General features: G+C 31.4%; 1 protein-coding gene across 7 annotated transcripts in view; it reads right to left on the bottom strand.

Moving 5' to 3' along the window:
- The window catches only part of LOC127066163 (putative uncharacterized protein DDB_G0277255), a 295,758-nt gene that overhangs the window by 29,091 nt on the left and 247,211 nt on the right, over positions 1 to 19,456 (bottom strand). For all 7 annotated transcript variants that reach the window (XM_050999553.1, XM_050999560.1, XM_050999558.1 and 4 more), the window contains 4 exons: positions 19,282 to 19,376; positions 18,521 to 18,639; positions 4,153 to 4,321; positions 3,266 to 3,420 (listed from right to left, as the gene is read on the bottom strand). In XM_050999553.1, coding sequence (XP_050855510.1) covers positions 3,266 to 3,420; positions 4,153 to 4,321; positions 18,521 to 18,639; positions 19,282 to 19,376 — 538 coding nt within the window. The remainder of the gene's footprint in view (positions 1 to 3,265; positions 3,421 to 4,152; positions 4,322 to 18,520; positions 18,640 to 19,281; positions 19,377 to 19,456) is intronic.

Here is a 19,456-nt window from a genome sequence, read left to right as displayed (position 1 = left end):
GAACAAAAGAGTGAAAGACAAAGAGAGAGAGAGAGAAAGGTCATCGCGTCTCTCCGTTAAAATCTTTAGTGTGAGTATATCTCTATACGTGTGTACGTGCGAAGCTGGCGAATGGACGAAAAAAAAAGAAGAAAAAATAAAAAAAAAGATAAAAACAAAACGGAAGTAGCACACAGCCTTCAGCAGCTATTTTTTTCCCCTTTCTCTATCTCCCTCTCTATCTCTTTCTCTTTCAGCTTTCATCCCCCTCGTTTCATGGCGCCATCCTCGCCTCATTTTCATGCTGCTGTCACATTAGGGCTACTGGCACTTCCATTTCCATGAAACGTGTGACATCGTCGTTTTCTGGACGAGTTGTTTCAACTCCGTTACTTTTGTACATTTTTCTTTTCTTCTCTTCTCTTTTCTTCTTTTCTTTTCTTTTCTTTTTTTTTTTTTTGATCCCAACGTCCGCCATTAAGATCTTACGTGCTTGGAAGTATACGTAAACAAAACCAGCTAAAATTCATTCGTTTAGATCAATACGTTTTTTTTCTATATATATATTTTTTTTTCTCTTTTTTTTTTCTTCGTCTTCTATCATTCGACATGTCAATGAAAAGAAGTTCTACGAAATCGTTGAGAGGATTTTTACTTTCTTCGAGATTTTCTTTCCGAATTTAAAAATGTCTGAACGGGATAGGACAAACAAGAGACAAGGTTATTTACATACGTATGTACGTAGTAGATAAGTAGATACGTACTAACGTAAGTACATATATATATATACATACATACATACATACATACATACATACATACGTAAAGACGTTCGACCACATCTCGATAAGTTCAGAGTGTACGGTGGGTTTTAGGACGAGTTAATCCGAAATGGCGTTGAAGTGATTTATCGTCGTAGAACGCACGTTAACCGTGCGAAGAATAAATCCATTCTTTTTCTTTCTTTTTTTTTTTATTTTTTTTCTTTTTTTTTTTCTTTTATTTTTTCAACTCGACAGTCAAGGAAAAGTTCGAAAACGTTTTTGAATTAAGATCGCTCAGGAAACGTGGCTTCGTCTCTCTCTCTCTCTCTCTCTCTCTCTCTCTCTCTCTTGAGATTAACAACTTCTTACTACGCGAGAAACGAGTCGAGTCGTAGTAATGTCGATTTACCTTCAATTTACTCCTTCATCCCCTTCTTTTCTTTTCTTTTCTTTTCTTTTCTTTTTTTTTTCCCCTTTTATCTTTTTTTTTATTGCTTTCATCCGCTTTTCTCTTCGATAGAAAGATCCTTTGAGAAAAAAAGAAAAGGAAGGAGAAAAGAAAAATTAATAAATAAATAGAAAAAAAATATATCATTGACACGAGGTGAAGAATAAGAGGAAAACAAAATAGTTGAGTGATAAAGTGCACGATTAAATGCAATACTTAAGTAAACAATACTGTTATAACACAACGATAGATATCTAAATAAGACACGGTAAAAGTACTTAATTAAAAATATTTCAACTATAACTTGTTGAATTATTTTCATATTTTACTTCTAAATGAGATAACAATGGGGACATTTAACCAAAGATTATTAAGTGTAACAATAATATTATTGATTATTGGATTGATCATTGATTAAGTAACGATAAGATTTTCAATAAAAAATATTGATTGTTTTGTTCATTTAAATAAATCAATTAAAAATTCTAAAATTATTTATATCAATAATTATCGATCAAATCAATGTATAAATATTTATGTATAAAATTTATTATTTGCGTAAATGATTAAATATGTCGTTAATTAATGGCTAACCCTCTCTCTCTCTCTCTCTCTCTCTCTCTCTCTCTCTATCTATCTATCTATCTTTCTATCCATCTCTTTTAGTTTATTAACACATTACTATTTGATCATTTGGTTGTCGACACATAGTATATATATCGTTCTTAATTTTATGACATTTTCCAAGTTAGTTCAACGGAGTACCTATACAACCATATTACTGCTTTTCAAAAGGATTAACGAGCTAGTAGCTACATATATTCAAAAGCAAAGTCGTCGTCTACCAAGTCTTCTTTCATACGAACTAATGATATAGTAATTAACATTGATGTAATTTAGATTTAGATTGATATAACAAGATCTTAAATCTCTCTCTCTCTCTTTCTCTCTCTTTTCCATTAATCAAATATGAAAAATATACTTAAGAATTAGGTCCAACCACTAGCACCTAATGACGTTCACTCAATTCATTTACTTCTTTTTATTTATATACTTTCCAACATATTTTATCCAATTAATTTAATTTTGTCCAATTCAATTAACGTTATTCCTTTCTCATTTTTTTCTCACTTTCAAAAGTTAAAGATAACAATTTTTGTTCTATTTGTTTTTTTCAATTCTATATTTCTTTCTTTTATATATGTATATATATATATTTTTTTTTGGTTTCTAACGAAACTTTTGTTCAGTTAACCGTACGACGTACGAAAGATTTATAAACGGTATACGTACTGTCCAATAAAATGGCGCTCTTTCGGAAATGAATCTTTATTGCAAGTGTTATTACGTCCGACACAACCAGTATCTCTCTCTCTCTCTCTCTCTCTCTCTCTCTCTCTTTCTCTCGTTCTCTCAATAAAGGTTTTACGTTACTACTTTACGAGTTCCCTTGCTTTAGATATTGCGAGAAGCACAATGTAAATACTGCAATCGAAATTACTCTCTGAGATATCTTGTTAAAAAAAAAAATGTATATATATATATTATATATAATACGCTTATGCTACAGTGAAAAATTGTTGACAAGACCAGCAACATTTTTTTTCACACATAAATCATTTCTTTTCATGATAAAATTTTTCTTCAACTTTCAATCTAGATTCTCAACTCAAAAAAATGAGTCTTTAAATTATTACTATCATCATCATCATCATCATCATTATTAATGTTACCTAAGACATATGTATATAAATTTTAAATAAAAAAAATAAAAAATAATAAACCTTTTTTTATAATCCCATACGTATAAGCTTCCAAATAGAATACTTAATGAAACGTTTAACATAAAAAAGATTCACGTAGGAAAAATATTTCGTACTTCTCTCATTTAACAAAAAAAAAAAAAAAAAAAGAAAAAAGAAAAGAAAAGAAAAGAAAAACAGGAAAAAAAAGAAAAAGAGAGATTTCCTTTTGCCATATGGTAAGAAACAGAAAATAAAAAAAGAAAGGAAAAAAAAGAAGAGAAAAAAAAAAGGGAGAAAAAGTTTCATCTCCTGTAACATAACATACTCACCATTGAGAACGTGAACGGCTATAGTCGTCTTGGCTATTCCAGGCACCAAGCAACTATAGTTACCGGCGTGCCTCGGGCTGGCTCTTTCGACGATGAGAGTTGTTACTATCACAAGGACCTCCTTGCCCTCTGTCATCTCCGTTGTCCTGTTCTCGCTGGAAAACGAGTTCGAGTTTGAGTTTCTTTTTACCTTTGGTGTCACCTTCGATATACGAGATCTTACTCTCTTATTCTCTTTCTCTCTAGCACGATAATATTTCCTTCTCTCTCTTTCTCTCTTTATTTTTCTTTATTCATACTTTGGCAAATTTAAAAAAAGAAGAAAGAAGGGAGAGAAAGAAAGAAAGAAGATCGTCTATTTCTCGCAAGAAAATGTTAAGCTACAGGCTAAAGAAGCTTACGTACGCATGCTGTGTTATACCACGTTGCTTGATAATTTCATTAAGAAGCTTACTTAGATGTGGCTCGTGGAATATGTTAACCAACATGTTTATGTATGTACGTATGTGTATATATATATATATATATATATATATATATGTATATACATGTATATGTATGTATGTATGTAAGTCTTACAAGATATTATCTGTCTTTCTCTTTCTTATACATACATACATACATATATACATACATGGACGTACATATATATGTGTGTGTGTGTGTATTTCTTCAAGGAAACTTGAAGAAAACAAATTCAAAGATTATAATTTTCATATAATATATTAACCAACATGTGTATATATGTATGTATGTAAGTGTTACAAGATGTAATTCATCTTTCTTTTTCTTATACATACATACATATATGTACGTACGTACGTACAAGTTTTTTTGACGAAAATAAATTAGAAAATTATAATTTTCTTAGAAATAAAGAAACTCACCTGACGTTATCAGTGAGTGTTTCGTCTCCTCTGGTCCAAACGACTGTTTCATTTTGAGGTTCTAATACGTCCCTAGCTTCGCATCTCAAACGCAGGGCACTTCCAGCTTTTAAGTGTCTCTCCTTCGCGACTGTTCTCCCGGAATCATCCGTTATCGTTAAAGTTGGTGCTGAAACAAAAAACAAAAATAAAATGAGATCGAACGAACCAAGGAAAGAACGAAAGAAGGAACAAACGTGATCAAACGAGAACATGTTTCAAAATAAATATGTCGTATGGAGAAAAAAAAGAATGTTTCAATTTTATTCGTTCGTAACGCTTAATTGTTTCTTTCCTTTTTTCTTTTTGATGTTAGTAACTCCAACTTGAAAAACTTTCCAACTTCAAAAACATAACATTCTAATTTAAATACTCTTTCTCTTTCTCTCTCTCTCTCTCTCTCTCTCTCTCTCTCTCTCTCTCTCTCTTCTTTCTGTCTGTGCTTGTTTGAATACGTTCGTATTAATTCAAAATATTGATTATTTAATCGGAAATAATTAAGCTCAATTTTAATATATATTGATAATTTAATTAATTTAATTAATTTAATTCAAAAGCGTTCATTTAAAAAGACTACTGAATCGTTCACTTTTCGATATAAAAAAAATTATTAGTCGTTCAATTGGATATTAAATAGTAAATGTTTTCGAGAAAGAAATATTATACAGTGTTATTTATTTATTTATTTGTATATGAGGTACTAAACATTTTTTTTCTTTTCGTTTTTTCGAATGAAACGATAAACAATATGAAACAAAATTTCTTTTATTGCTATTATAAAATACTACAAATTTTCATTCAAAAGAAAAAAAAAAAAATTTTACGTGTTAGTCATTCAAGATGTACTTCTGACGAATAGTGTATTTCGTTTATTTAGATATTGATTATTAAAAATATCTTCAATAATAAAAAGAAAATATCGTCGTATTCATTTAAATATAAACTATAAAAAATTTCTATCTTACTTATCGGCCAATTCAATATTATTTCACGATACATTTTTGCAACGACCATCGTAGAAAACTCTTTCAAACATTACGCAGATAAAGAAGAAATATTTCAATGTAACAAAAAAGATTGAAATTATTCGTACGATCTCACGAATAAAATTCTTAACATCGCGGGACAAATTTACGATAACGAGAGCGTGTAATGGTGTTATCTCTTATAAGAATTCAAATTTTCCGCCTTTAAAACTGTCCCTCCGTATTTCTTTCTCCATGAATCGAAAAAAAGATATAAAAAAAGAAAATTAAAAAAAGAAATGAAAAAATAAAAAAAAGAAATTAAAGAAATAAAAAGAAGATTATAAAACTAAATGATATCTTATGGGGATTACGTTGTGTGGTTGCATAGATTTTTCTGTCCTTCTTTTTTCTTTTTTACGGATTTTCAAACACCCTTTTCTTTTTTTCTTCTTCTTTTCTTCAGTTCCGTTTTCTTTTTTTTTTTCTTTCTTTATAAAAGGAGTTAGAAAACGTCCATCGTAACGAGATTCTTTTCGTAGGAAAATTGTCGTTAGGATTCAACGCGAACGCTTGGCCACGATTTTCAAGTCTACCGCTATGCAAATTTGATGGTGCTCTCTCTTTCTACGTCTCTTCGTCCTTTACCTCCCTGTAACCCCTTAAAGCAATAATTTTTCCATTCTTTTCTCTTTATCTATGTTCTCCTCTTTCTTCTCTTCCTCCTCCTTCTCCTATTTCTTCTTCTATTTCTACTCCTATTCCTACTTCTCGTTTTCTCGAATTTGTTCGTAAAAAAGAAAATACATTTTTACATATAAAGTTCGTATTTATTTATTCGATCAATTATCCTTTTGGTAATCAATGGAAAATATTTTGTTAAATAAGTGATAAGTAAACGAACAACATTTTGATAAATATAACAAAATATCAATAAGAGTGATTATAATCGGTCAATATAAATAAGTATGTGTTTGGATTGCGTCTGGATTTATTATAAATATTGATCATTCATTTATATGAAATATTGATGTATTATTATATAATATTTGGAAATATTTTCATTTAAATTCCGACGAATTAGTATTTTTAGAAATATTTTAATTAAAATACTGACGAAACATCACATTAAAAAATATTTTCATCAAAATACCGCTAGTACTTCGATTAAACTGTGTCAAACTTTTCACAAAAATTCGTGTATTATTTACTGACATTTCATTATAAATTTCATTATAAATTTCGTCATAAATATTGACGATTCGTTAAAAAACATTTTTTTTAAATAATAATCGAAATAAATAACAATAGTTTTAAAACCCATTTCGTTTGACTTTTTTATCAAATCAAGAAAGAAAAACAAGATCAGTTTTGTATCAAATAATATTTAACAATAAAAAAAAAGAAAAGAAAAGAAAAGAAAGAAGAAGAGAAAGAATTTTCGTTTTAGCTCAATTAATTACGATCTACAAAATAACTAATTCATCGTTCATTAATCATTAATTAAATTACTTGCTCGTGTCGAATTTAAAAATATAATGTTGAAAAAGAAAAAATATATCATGGGACACGTTATTTTTTTTCTTATGAAAAGATAATGGCATTAAGAATACGTGACAACGAATAACAGAACGAGGATAAATAACAATTATCAATCGAGATATATTGGATCGAAGGAGGAGTTATTTTTTTATATAGAGATCCTCGTAGGGATTTCTTGATCAATATCCATTGCATTAAAAATCGTGACACGAATGGTAGAATAGCTTCGTTCGAATAAATATATATATATATATATATATATATATATATATATATATATATATATACAGTAATCCATCTCTGTGGGATCGTATATTAACGAAGATAGAAGATAATTAATCCTTATATATAGATATACACACAAGACAAATATACATAATATGCATACACATACACATGTGTTTACTATATACAAATGTTGACTGAACGATAAGAATCTTTGATATAACCTTGATCGTTTATTTCCATATATATATACATATATATATACACACACGCACACACATATATATATATGTACACACACATATATATATATTTCTTTAGCGTCGATCCATCATCGATCCTTATGAAAAATGATAATAATGATCTACGTAGCTATCTAAGAAATGATATTCTATCTCACGGAAAAACCTTTCCCCATAAGTGGTGACACACCATAAACGTTTTCATATAATAAGCTTACGCGAACGGATGACGCTTAAAGTGACGAGAGCCAAGTGATTCATCATGTCGCGCACATCCGCCAAAACCGCACCGTCTGATTGATCACGACGTATTGCGGATAAATAATCGTCCTTCTAAGCCGCTAAAAAGATGCGCTACATCGTAAATCTCTATCTCCTTATCTCTCTATCTCTCTTGTATCAAGAAACTCTCTATCTCTATTTTAGAGAGATGGGAATATAGAAATGTTTTTTGAGTATTGAAAAAGAAAAAAAAAACAGGAATTCTATTCTTTTTCTGTTTTTTCTTTTTTTTATATTTATTTTTTCCTTTCTCGATAAAATTACTTAAAACACATTCGAACTTAAAACACTTCGAAATTGAAACTATTTAAAAAAGAACGTCACATCCACTTTCGATCATTTTATAATAAAAATGTAGAAAATATTGTAATATCATTCTAATAAGATTAAAAATAAACGAGCCAAGATAACATTATTTCATTACTTAAATCATTCTGTAAATTTTGTATAATGCGAGAAGCATTAGATCGTTATCGAGAGTTGAACGTTAGGAACTTTATCGAATGATTCAACTTAGAAAATCAATAGAGATCTTATGTTTATTCGTCCATGTAATTTATAAATCATTATTAAAAATTTATCTGTATTCGATTGATCGTTTCTATTTATTATACATATGTTATATCATTGAACGTTTCGAAACTTTACAATAAAAGTTGGAAAAGTTTCTAACGTATCTATACCACACACACGCATACACATAAACGTACAAAGAGATAAAGAGAGAGAGAGATAGAGAAAGAGAGAGAGAGAGAGAGAAATACAGGCATGATAGATACGTATATATAGTACTATACCATCGCATACATACATACATACATACATACATACATACATATATATGGGCCCGTAGTAACGCGTCTTTGGTTAACCATAAGTACATTCGAATCGACGATGAACCATAGTCCTCCACTACCAACAAAGGAATTTCGTTCCTAAACGAGGGAACTAACAGAACGCGTGTACATACTTACCACGACTACCTCACTAACACCACTACACATTGATATATAAACCTTTACTGTTAGCCGCTGCTAACAACCTCTCGTACTTTTTGTTGAATCTGCGATAGAGATAGAGATAGAGTTAGAGTTTGTGGTTTCCTTGATTTCTCTTCGAATTCGTACAATTTCTCTCTCTCTCTCTCTCTCTCTCTCTCTCTCTCTCTCTCTCTTTTTCTTTTTATCTCTTTTTTTCTTACATTTCCATAGAAACTTTAGGAGAAGGAAAGAAGAAAATAAAAAAAGAAAAAAAGAAAAGATTAAAAGGATATCGCATCGCGATCGATCGATCGATCGATCGATCGATCAATCAATAATCTATTATCGATAATATCTCATCGATTATGATAATACGATTATCGGTTAAGAAATAAAGGGATCAAAGATTCACTGTCATTTCTTATAATACCTATCATCCTTGAAACGAATCTTTTATTTAAGCTTTTCGAATAAAAGATGAACGATTGGCACAGGATAAATTCTGAGATGTACGACGTGAAGAGAAGTAAAAAAGGAAGAATGCTAGGAAATTGGGGAGGAAGGGGTTGCGAAGTCGAGGGCTCGAGAGTCGAAGGTTCGAGGGTTTGAGTAGAAGGTTGGGGTAGAGACAAGCTGAATGGGAATTGTGGCTTGAGACTTTTCTCGAGAGATCGCGAAAAATAAGTGAACTTGAAGTCGTACCGGAGAACATGATAAGTATCATTTAAATTGGATTCCCCATGTAGAACTTTCTCTCTCTCTCTCTCTCTCTCTCTCTCTCTCTCTCTCTTTCTCTTTCTATCTATCTCCGCGTGTGTCTGCGTTCTTCGCGTCTTCACAAGTTTTTCCTCTCGTAAAGAAAAATCTAATTTTTCTTTCAAGATTTTTCAATCCCGTTTCTTTTCTCTTCGTTTTATTTAAATACAAGTCGCAAATCGTTTAGCAATCCACTCGATCTTCGTTACATCTTACGTTAATATTCATCGTTACACTTTTAAAATTTCGATTCATTAAACGGTTATGCGTTATTAAAAGAAAAAAAAAGAAAAAAGAATGTAGAAACATTCTTGAGGAAAAAAATCGTTAGCCATTGTTAAACTCCTCGCGATTGAATTTTACGTGAAACGTTAAAATCTGACTACATCTTCATAAATTCGATTGCGCGTTCTCGTAAGAAGAAGAAATAAAAAGACAAGAAAAGAAAAAAAGAAAGAAAAAGGACGAAAAGAAAAAAGATGTTCGAACGCGAAAAACGTCGTTTCAGATTATTTAGGAAATTTTATGAATCGTATTAGGAACGATATTGATACGTCATTCGTCGTTGAACTTTTTTCTATGATTGTATAGCCGATTTCTTCGTGGTATATACTAGATAATATTAAAGCAACTCGAATTCCTTCGAGTCGATTGCATTCGTCTATCGATGTATGTACGACAGTATCATCATACGTATCTATGTACATATATATATATATATATATATATATATATATATATATATATATATATCTGTATGTATGTATGTATACGTCTATTCCACGTCGATGTATTATTCGAAGAGTGTCTCCTCTTTCTTGTATACCTTTCCGCATCGTTGCCGACACCGAGAAGGCATCCAAGAAATTCTGTAAAATCCACTCTGTGCTAGAGCTAACTCGATATCCTCTCGATATATCGAAATTTTTGATCGTCGTGTAATATTTCATTGTGGATTTTCGTTCAACATATCGAACGATCATATTTACAATTTGACGTATCTCTCTTCCTCGTATCCCTCTTTCCTTCCTATTTATTTATTCTTTTTCGTTTTTTATTTTTTTGTTTCGTTTTCATTCTTATTCTTCTTTTTATTCCCATACGATAATATTTTTGTTCAAAAAATCAAAAAATTTCTTTCCTTCGAGAAATCGATTTTAAAGAAAACAAAAGAGATCGATAATCACGAAATTATCTATTCTTGTAAAACGATCGAAATGATATATTTTCATCGTTAATAAATATCATTATCTTTTGTTGTTATTATTACTATTGTTACGATTGATATTTGGTCGTAGAAAATTTAAATATCTAATTAAAATCATATATGTATTATATATATATGTGAATAATTACTTTATCATGAAGGGATGATAACGTTTGAGATTTCGAAGGAAACCTTGAAACGTCTTGGCAACTTATGTCTCATCCAAGAAAATACAACCTCTTTTTCTCTCCCCCTTCTTCTCTTTCTCCCTCTTTTGGTCGACTTTTACGATCGAGCGAACTTTAAGTACCGTCCTTTCCTTCTTTTCAGTCTTTACTACCCATCTCTTTTCTCTCTCTCTCTCTCTCTTTCTCGACCAGTACCGAAACGAAAGGCTTTGGCTTCTGCGAAATAATATCAGACTGTCCATTCAGTTCTTCTTTCTTATGACCTCAAGAACTCTTTTTGTCTTTCTCTCTTTCTCTCTTTATTTCTTTATCTTTGTCTCTCTCTATCCGTCTCTTCATCGAATGAAATTCGACATAGTATTCAATAAATCCTAGATTCTTATAATAAGAATTTCGATAAAACAGTATTTGCTCGAATAATCTCTTGAAATATTGTCAACATATCTATTTATTTATCGGTGATATCCTCTCTTCGATATCATCGATAAACTGTGTTGATACGAACTAATCGATATCGATTAGAATTATTATCGAGCTAGTCGGTACTTGTCATTAATGTAATAGAAATAAATCTCGTAGTTGTCTGATCACTTTGCGATATTGTTTCTTTTATCGAACTAAGCTACAAAAATTTGTACGATACTATGTATTCGTATTTATTTATGTAATTTTTCTTTCATTCTTTCTTTCCTTTTCTTTCTTTCTTTTTTTTTTTCTTTTTGTTATAGAATTGAACGATTTCAATCTTGAAAGTTTATATACTCGATGCAAATGTTCCTTCAGCACCTGTACCAAATATGCATATATTCTCGATGATAACGCGCTTGTTTAACGCAAAGCGAGTAACTTGTAAATTAATCGGCAAATCCGCGACAAGGAAAGTTCGATATGGTTCATGAATACTGGAGGAGAGAGAAGCTTTAAGTAAACTAAAATCAATATCTAACGAAACAATGAATATTCATCGAATATTTATCGACGTTATCGATGAAAGTAGAAGTTCCAATGGATAATAATACGAATTCTGGAATGTTGGAAATCCATGATTAATCGATCGGTTTACTTCGATCGGTTGTCATATCAATTTAACAAATTGTTACTTCCATCGAAATATCGATTTATCGCTTATGTTACAAGTATTATAATATCTTATCGAGTACAATTATTTTTTAATACGTCAATTATATTACAATCACATTAATAGTATATATATATATATATATATATATATATATATATATATATTTATGAAAAAAAAATGTATGTATATATGAAATAATATGAGTTTCGTTAATACGGATCAATCTCGAATACGAACAATTTTCTATAATGGATAATCGATTAGTTCTATAATTTGATGGATGGCCATATCTCTTCGTATCCTATCCCACCCCCTCATCCCAATACCACCCACGATAATATTGAATAAAAAAGATCGAACGTAAATAAGGGAGATTTTATTTGTCACTGACGAAACTGAATATACGAACTGTTTCATTTTCATGTTTAACAATCTTTTATAATATTAATAATGAACAACGTTCACGATCAAATACTTTTTTCTCATCAAAGGGAGGAATCGAGTAATTCATTTTATTTTTTTCTTTTCTTCTTTTTTATGTTAAATGATCTAATCAATTTAATTAGAATTATTATCGTGCTTTAATCGTTAATTTTTTATTAATTTAGAAATGATCTGTTTGTTATGTGGTCACTTTTGTAATTTATTATCGAACGAAGCTTAATAAGAGCTTCTCCTTCTCTCTCTCTCTCTCTTTCTCTCTCTCTCTCTCTCGTTTTCACGACTAGTCTATTTTTCTCTTTCCGAATGGATCACTATCCTGCTTTTCGCATAGCCAAAGTTTGTTTTGCCACCTGAGAAAATAGATCGTATTCTCGAGACACGAATGTAGTCTCTCTCTGTCTCTTTCTCACCGAACCTTTCGTATTACTCTTTCTTCTCTCTTCGCGATCTCAGTTCGTGTTATGCGAAATAACAGTGATAAAGTTGAGGAACGAAAAGAGACAAAAGAAACCGAGAGAGAGAGAGAGACGCAAAAAGATTTTTCTTCATTTTTATTTCTATCGAAATGTCTTTTTTCTTCTATTTCTTTTTAATTGAAGAACTTCAACCCACACATATGTATCTCCTTAAAATAATTTCGTTAAAATTTTTATCAACAAATTTCTTCGAATCTACTACGATTGAAGTTCGAATTTTTCTTTTTTCTGTATTTTTTTTTCTCCTTCTTTTCTTTTTTATCAATTAATTAATCCAATAGGCACAAGTGAAAAGTTGCATCTTTCATTCATTTTTTTTTTCTAACAGCGAAGACAGTTTCGTTTTGTGTTGAACGATCGATACGATCTTTGGAATAATTAAACTGTTTCCGTTATTAAATGTTAATGTTGGAAGCTGTAATGTATCGAATAACATTATAGTATACGATAATCTGTATCATGTTACGTATACCGATACAGTATTGAATCGATCGATATAAGTAACTTTTAGAGTAAAAATTTATTTATTTAAATGACTGTATTAAATGTTTCGACGTTTTTACTTATCAGTCAATCTCTTAATTTCTTGATAATCGATGAATGAAAAAAAAATGTTTTTTCATCTCTCTCTCTCTTTTTTCTTTTTAATCTCTAACCAAAGCATTAACCTTTAATAAAAATTTGTTTTCGAGTTTGTTACGATTACATTTTCGGAAGGACTCCCCTGTAATAGACTTTTTTCTGTCCTTTTTTTTTGTTTAATTAATTAATTCATCGAACAGAATGAAAAAAAAAAAATTAAATCCGCCGTCGCGTTAACAATGACCAATACTTTTCAAAGGTACTTATATTTATCGATGATCAACGATGAGAACGAGTTGAAAAATATTGTGCAAATGTAATCCGTGAAAAAGCATTTCCTTTATTACGGAAAAATCATACTTTCAAAGGAGATGCATCACATACCGTGGATTATCACATATTTTACGTTACGTTTTAATAAACAAGCCGACATCAAAGAACCTTTACGTTCAAAGTATTTACGTACGTACGTACGTACCCATATTACGTACAAACACGATGTAACTCTCTTATAAATATGCAATGAAGGATTGTAATTTTTCTCGAGATCCCCTGTCACTTTTTGTTCTAGATAATAGGACACAGTATTTATATTCAAATATTATAAAATTTATCGAATGTGTGTTTATGATTCTGCGCACAAAAATTCTGTCCGCGAAGATACGAGCTTGCTTTGTCATAATTCCTTTTTTTTAATATTAATATTAATTATAATTATTATTATTATCATCAATATTAATAACGAGAGAGAAAGAGAAAGAAAAAGAGGGATCTCGTACGATGTGTGAAAAACATCGAAATGTGTCGAAAATATTATCGTGAAGGATTGAGAGAAAAGCTGATTGAACAGCTGATGATATTTTTTTATTTTTATTTTTTTTTCTTTCTCTGTTTCTCTCTTTTTATTAATATTAATCGTATTCATCGAAATCAGGACGAAAGGTAAAACGATTGTTTTTAAATGTAACACAATGAAAGAGATAATGGAATACGAATGAAAAGAGAGAGAGAGAGAGAGCAGTAATAACCAATCTCTTGACTCGAAAGAGAGAGAGAGAGAGAGAGAGAGAGAAAAGAAAAAAAAAAGAAAAACCCTTATGAAAAATGTAAAAACATTAGGGCAACTTTTCCATCACAGGAGTTAAAACTAAGCTTCTTTCTTCTACTAGAACATTAAAATTACCATCGCGCCCACGAATATTTCCTAAATCGAGAGAAAAGTTGAAAGTTCAAGCATTCTCTCTCTTTCTCACACTCTCACAACTTTCAAATTCTTCAGAAGCTCTTTATTCTTCGTCGTTGGTAATACGATTAGTCTTCTCGGTACTCATAGAACTTCTCATAATGAAATAATAAACATCCATTAGTCATGAAAGAAAAGAGACTTTGAAAAATTTATCAAAAGGCTAACCGAGCGAGCTATTTAATAGTATGATATGCATTTACCTTGTTCAGAAAGACAGAAGGAGAGAGAGAGAGAGAGAATGTTATTCGAAAAAAAGACGAATAACAACATAACAAATTCCTTTAGGTTTAAGGATACGTATATATAATCAGATGTTCGATCGTAAAACAGTTCGAATCTTCTTAAGTAACTAAATGAGATTAAATTTAAAGTCGATCGTTGAACGAACAATATATTTGCTTTTTAACTTATCGTAGAGGGATAATAGAAAGGGTTGAAAGGGGGAAAATAAATGGATACGATTTTACTTCTATCGAAGGAAAGCGCGATAACGTGTAATGAGCTGCTAATCGATTGCACATTTGCTTTTTCTTCTTCTTTAAAAAATAAAGAAAAAGAGAGGGAGAAAAGAAAAAGAATGGAAAAAAGAGAAAGTTAATTAATCGTTCTTGCTGCGTACATGATTCATAAAAAATAAAAAAGGATGAACGAGAAAAAGAAAAGAAAAGTGTAGTAGAAAAAAAGGAAAAAACATAAATAAAAATCAAATGTGAATGGGGTTAATCTCTACGTTTATATATACGTATATAATACATATATATATATATACATACACGTACATAGCACTCTTCGAATTCCATATTATCTCGAAATAAAAAAAAAAAAAAAATACACGCTGCTTAGTAACCATATTGTTAGACTATTCGAGGATTCGAAATAATAGCCAGCAGCTTTTCTACTTATGCTTTTAACGTGGAAACGAGGTTAGGTAAATCATTTTGCTGGATTCGCCTCTCTGTAGCACAAGCTTGCAGTAGGTACAGTTTCATTTTTGGTCTGGGCGGAACATATCAAAGGAAGAAAAGGAAAAAAGAAGAAGAAGAGAAGAAGAAGAAGTAAAGGAAGAAAAGGAGAAAGAAGAAAAGAAAGAAGCAGAAGAAAAATAAACGACGAGACGAAACGGCAGATTTGGCCTTAGTTTCTCTTTCTCTTTCTCTCTAAATCGAGGGCGACGAGAGATAAAAGACGTAAAAGCTTCCTTTCTCATTTGTATCTCTTGAAGAAACAAAGTGAAAGAATCACTGTTCTCTCTCTTTATCTCTCTCTCTTTCTCTCTCTCTCTTTCTCTTTCTTTCTCTCTCTCTCTCTCTCTCTCTCTCTCTCATTCCATATACTATTCAAACACACTTCAAACTATTGTATAATGAACGAGTATCAAGTAGATAATAACCAGAGGTGTACGAATTATTTTTTCTCTTTTTGGTTTCTTGTACTTTTTTCTTTTTCATTTTTTCTTCTTCTTCTTCTTTTTGGACTTTCAACTCTTTCGTTGTATCTTATTGTTCTTTTAATTTTTTTTCTATGTTTATTGTATTGATGTTGACAACGAAATTTTAGATTATATCAATTAATTAATCAAAGATCAAAATCGTTTTGTAGATTTTTGTAATAACGATTACGAATACGGGTTTGATATAATAGTAGCGAGTGATTCCATTCATTGTCTCAATGACAATGAGAAACTCCTATCTATGTGTACTCTCAAACCGATTGTTAATTTAATCTCTGAATCTTATTCTCTAATCTCTTTGATCGTCGATGGGACTTGATTAATTCCTCCCTCTTCTCCTCCATCCCCTCCATCAAACAGCAGAGCTTTTTCTTTGTGGAGTTACGAGTCTCGTTGTATTAAAGAAAAAGAGAAGAAAAAGAAAATTAAAAAATTAAATATATATATATATACATGTAAAAGAAATAACAAAGGACAAGTCAGAGATATCGAGTAAATTAAAACGATTGTTATACACACATACAAAGAGATACGTCATAGACACTTATATTCCAATCCAGTAATCGTTAATTGTTCATAATATAAACAAATTCGTTTCCAATTACGTTTAATTATTCATCCACTTACTGGGATCATTAACCGAATATAAAATATATAAAATGTAATAAACATTAAATCTCAGCCACTCTACGAGTTTAATAAAGCGTAATCTACACGAGGTGAGGATTTCGAAAAAACAAAAAAAAAAAAAGATTATATCTCTATACTCCATCGTTGATTCGAATACTAATATCAATTCGAAAACATTCCTTTGAATATTGATAATTAACTTGCAATTATGGTGGTATCAAAAGAATCTGGATTGTAAAGTACAAAACATTCCTCGAAATTGGTTAGTGGTACTCGTCGGAACGAGGGAAAGGGGGTTATAGGAAACAGAGAAAACGAGAAAAAGATAGAAGGAGGGAGAGATGAAGGAGGGAGAAAACTACTGGACGACGGGGTCAATGATCAAAGAAATTCCAACGACAGGAGGTCGTAGAACGAACGGAAAGACAAGGACGATGTGAAGGTATTCGTATAGAAGAGTGAGTGAATAAGAGAGAGAGAAAGATAATAAGTGAGAACGAGCGAGAAGACAAGAGAAAGAGAAAGAGAAAGAGAAAGACAGAGAAAAGGGAGGGGAAGACGACGGCTGGCGTAACAATGTCGGTCTATCCGGGTTTGTTCTGTCCTACTTCGCCCTTACGGGCCAGCTTTTGTTCACCGTCGGACCGACGTCGTCCTCTCGTTCGGTCCTCTTCGGATCAGATCAGATTACCGGCCACTGGGGCGCTTATAGTCGAGGAAATGCGGGTTTCCATTGCACCGAATTGGTGACGTAAGGGGATTCGGACCGCACGAAGGAGTGATGTGAACGAACTCGAAAGAGTAAAAGAGAGAGAGAGAGAGAGAGAGAGAGGAGGCCAATACATTTCCCGTTTATTTCTACAAGGACTTTCTCTCTCTCTCTTTCTCTCTCTCTCTCTTTTCTTTCTTTTTTTCTTTCTTTTTTTCTTTCTCTCTCTTACTTACTCTCTTATCGATGTCTATACTTTATCGTCCACTTCTGTTCTCCCCTATCGTCTACGATATCTGTCGTGTGGTTCTCGAGAGGAAACCTTTCGACTACCCTTCTTGCCTTCGATTTCCTCCTGACCCTTTCCTCATCCTCTTTCTTTTCCTCTTCTTTCTCATCCATCCTCTTTCTCTCTGTCTTTCATCACTTCACTTCACTTCACTTCACTTCACTTCACTTCACGTTACGTTTACGTCTACGTCTACGTTTACGTTTACGTCTACCGTTACGACTCTTCGAGCATAGATACTTCCGATACGTAGGAGACTCTAGATACTACTGAAACCTAGTATAACGAACACGATGACTAATTTGACTCATACTATATTATTATTCGTACGAGAAGGTGACACGAGATTTCTTATTTATCATTACATCGATTCGCGGAATAAGAGATTGTATGTACGTGCGTGTTTTTGTCTCTTTTTTTCCGCGTAATAACATGATGTATGTATCTAGGTGACAGTGAATTTATTATTGTTGTTATTATTATTATATAGATTCGCGCAAGAAGGGATGTGCGTTCAAATATGGATGTGTCTTTATTTTGTTGTTATCTTTTTTCTTCTTTCTTTGTTTCTTCGTTCGCTTGTTCCTTTCTTTCTTTCTTTTTGTTTTTCTCGAAGTAACATCGAGATGTATCGATTATGTAAAGAGAAATATTTCGAAGAAATAAAAAATGTTTTGTTTATCCTTATACTCTCTCTCTCTCTCTCTCTCTCTCTCTATCTCTCTCTTTCTTACTTTAGTGATAAATGCGAGTAATTTCTTCGATAAAAATTTGTATACCGACGTAACAAATGAATCATATTCTAATTATCTACGAGATACGTCGAATATTCTTTTCTTTCTTCTTTTTCTATCCTTTTCGCTCGATCGCAAAGAGTGAATACAACATGAACGACATGTAAAATTCATCTTCAAAAATTATTGACGCGTGTTAAAATTTAAAAAAAAAAAAGAAAAGGAGGGAAGAGTAATAGCAAAAGAAGAGAGGGAGATGAAAAAATAAGCAGGTTAATCGTAAATTTGTTTTTCTTCTTACCCGTGACGATAACGTTAATTTTCTTCACAAGAGGTGGATGAGTAGATACTTGACACTTGTACAGTCCTGAGTCCCTTGGCGAAGCATACAGGATTTGCAATCTCCAGTTACTTGGGTACCTGGTACGATCAAAAGAAGGGAAAACTTCATTTCCTTTTCAGTCAAGTGAGAAAGAGAGAAAGAGAGAGAGAAAGGATAGAGAAAAAGAGAGAGAAAGAGAGAGATGACACAAGGGGAGAATGGGGTTGGAGGGATTGGGGTTGTCGTTGTGGTGGTTCGTTTACTACGAGACGATGGTGTTGTCGTTTTCCAGAAAACCGACTTACCAGGACGTTTGATTTTCATGGCACATAAAATCGTTGATTTCGTTTCACAAAATAGGATATATACATATATATGTGTGTGTGTGAGTGTTTGTGTGTGGGTCTATATATATATATGGAGAGAGAGATGAAAAATACATATACAGAATAAATTTCTCGTTTGCGTTGTAGGGTGAAAAAAAAAATAAAAATCATGCATGATAATACAAATCGCGTTCAATCCTTTCGGTAATTCAATTTTTCCGAGGGTCTATCTACTTTATTTTTTTTTCTTTTATTTATTTTTTTTTTATTTTTTTCTTTCTTCGTTTCAGAAAGAAGAACGGAAAGGAGGAACCAATGTAATTACGATTGGGACGATCGATAAATAGTTTTTATATATATATATATATATTTCTTTGTATCGATTAAAGAGGACTAGCAGATAATAGAATTTACCGATAATGAAGACTGATCCTTTGATCGACGCTATATGGGATCCTGCCAACGGTTAAAAGTCGAAAGGAATCCTTGTCTTGTTGCACCCAAGTTACCTATAAAACAAACGATCAGAAACATTTGTAAATTAATTTTTGTCAAATCGAAAAGACACCAAATTTATTTCGTTCGTCGA

Source organism: Vespula vulgaris, chromosome 9 (genome assembly GCF_905475345.1).
Source record: "Vespula vulgaris chromosome 9, iyVesVulg1.1, whole genome shotgun sequence".
Taxonomy (NCBI): domain Eukaryota; kingdom Metazoa; phylum Arthropoda; class Insecta; order Hymenoptera; family Vespidae; genus Vespula; species Vespula vulgaris.
This window is presented reverse-complemented; position numbering and strand designations above follow the sequence as displayed.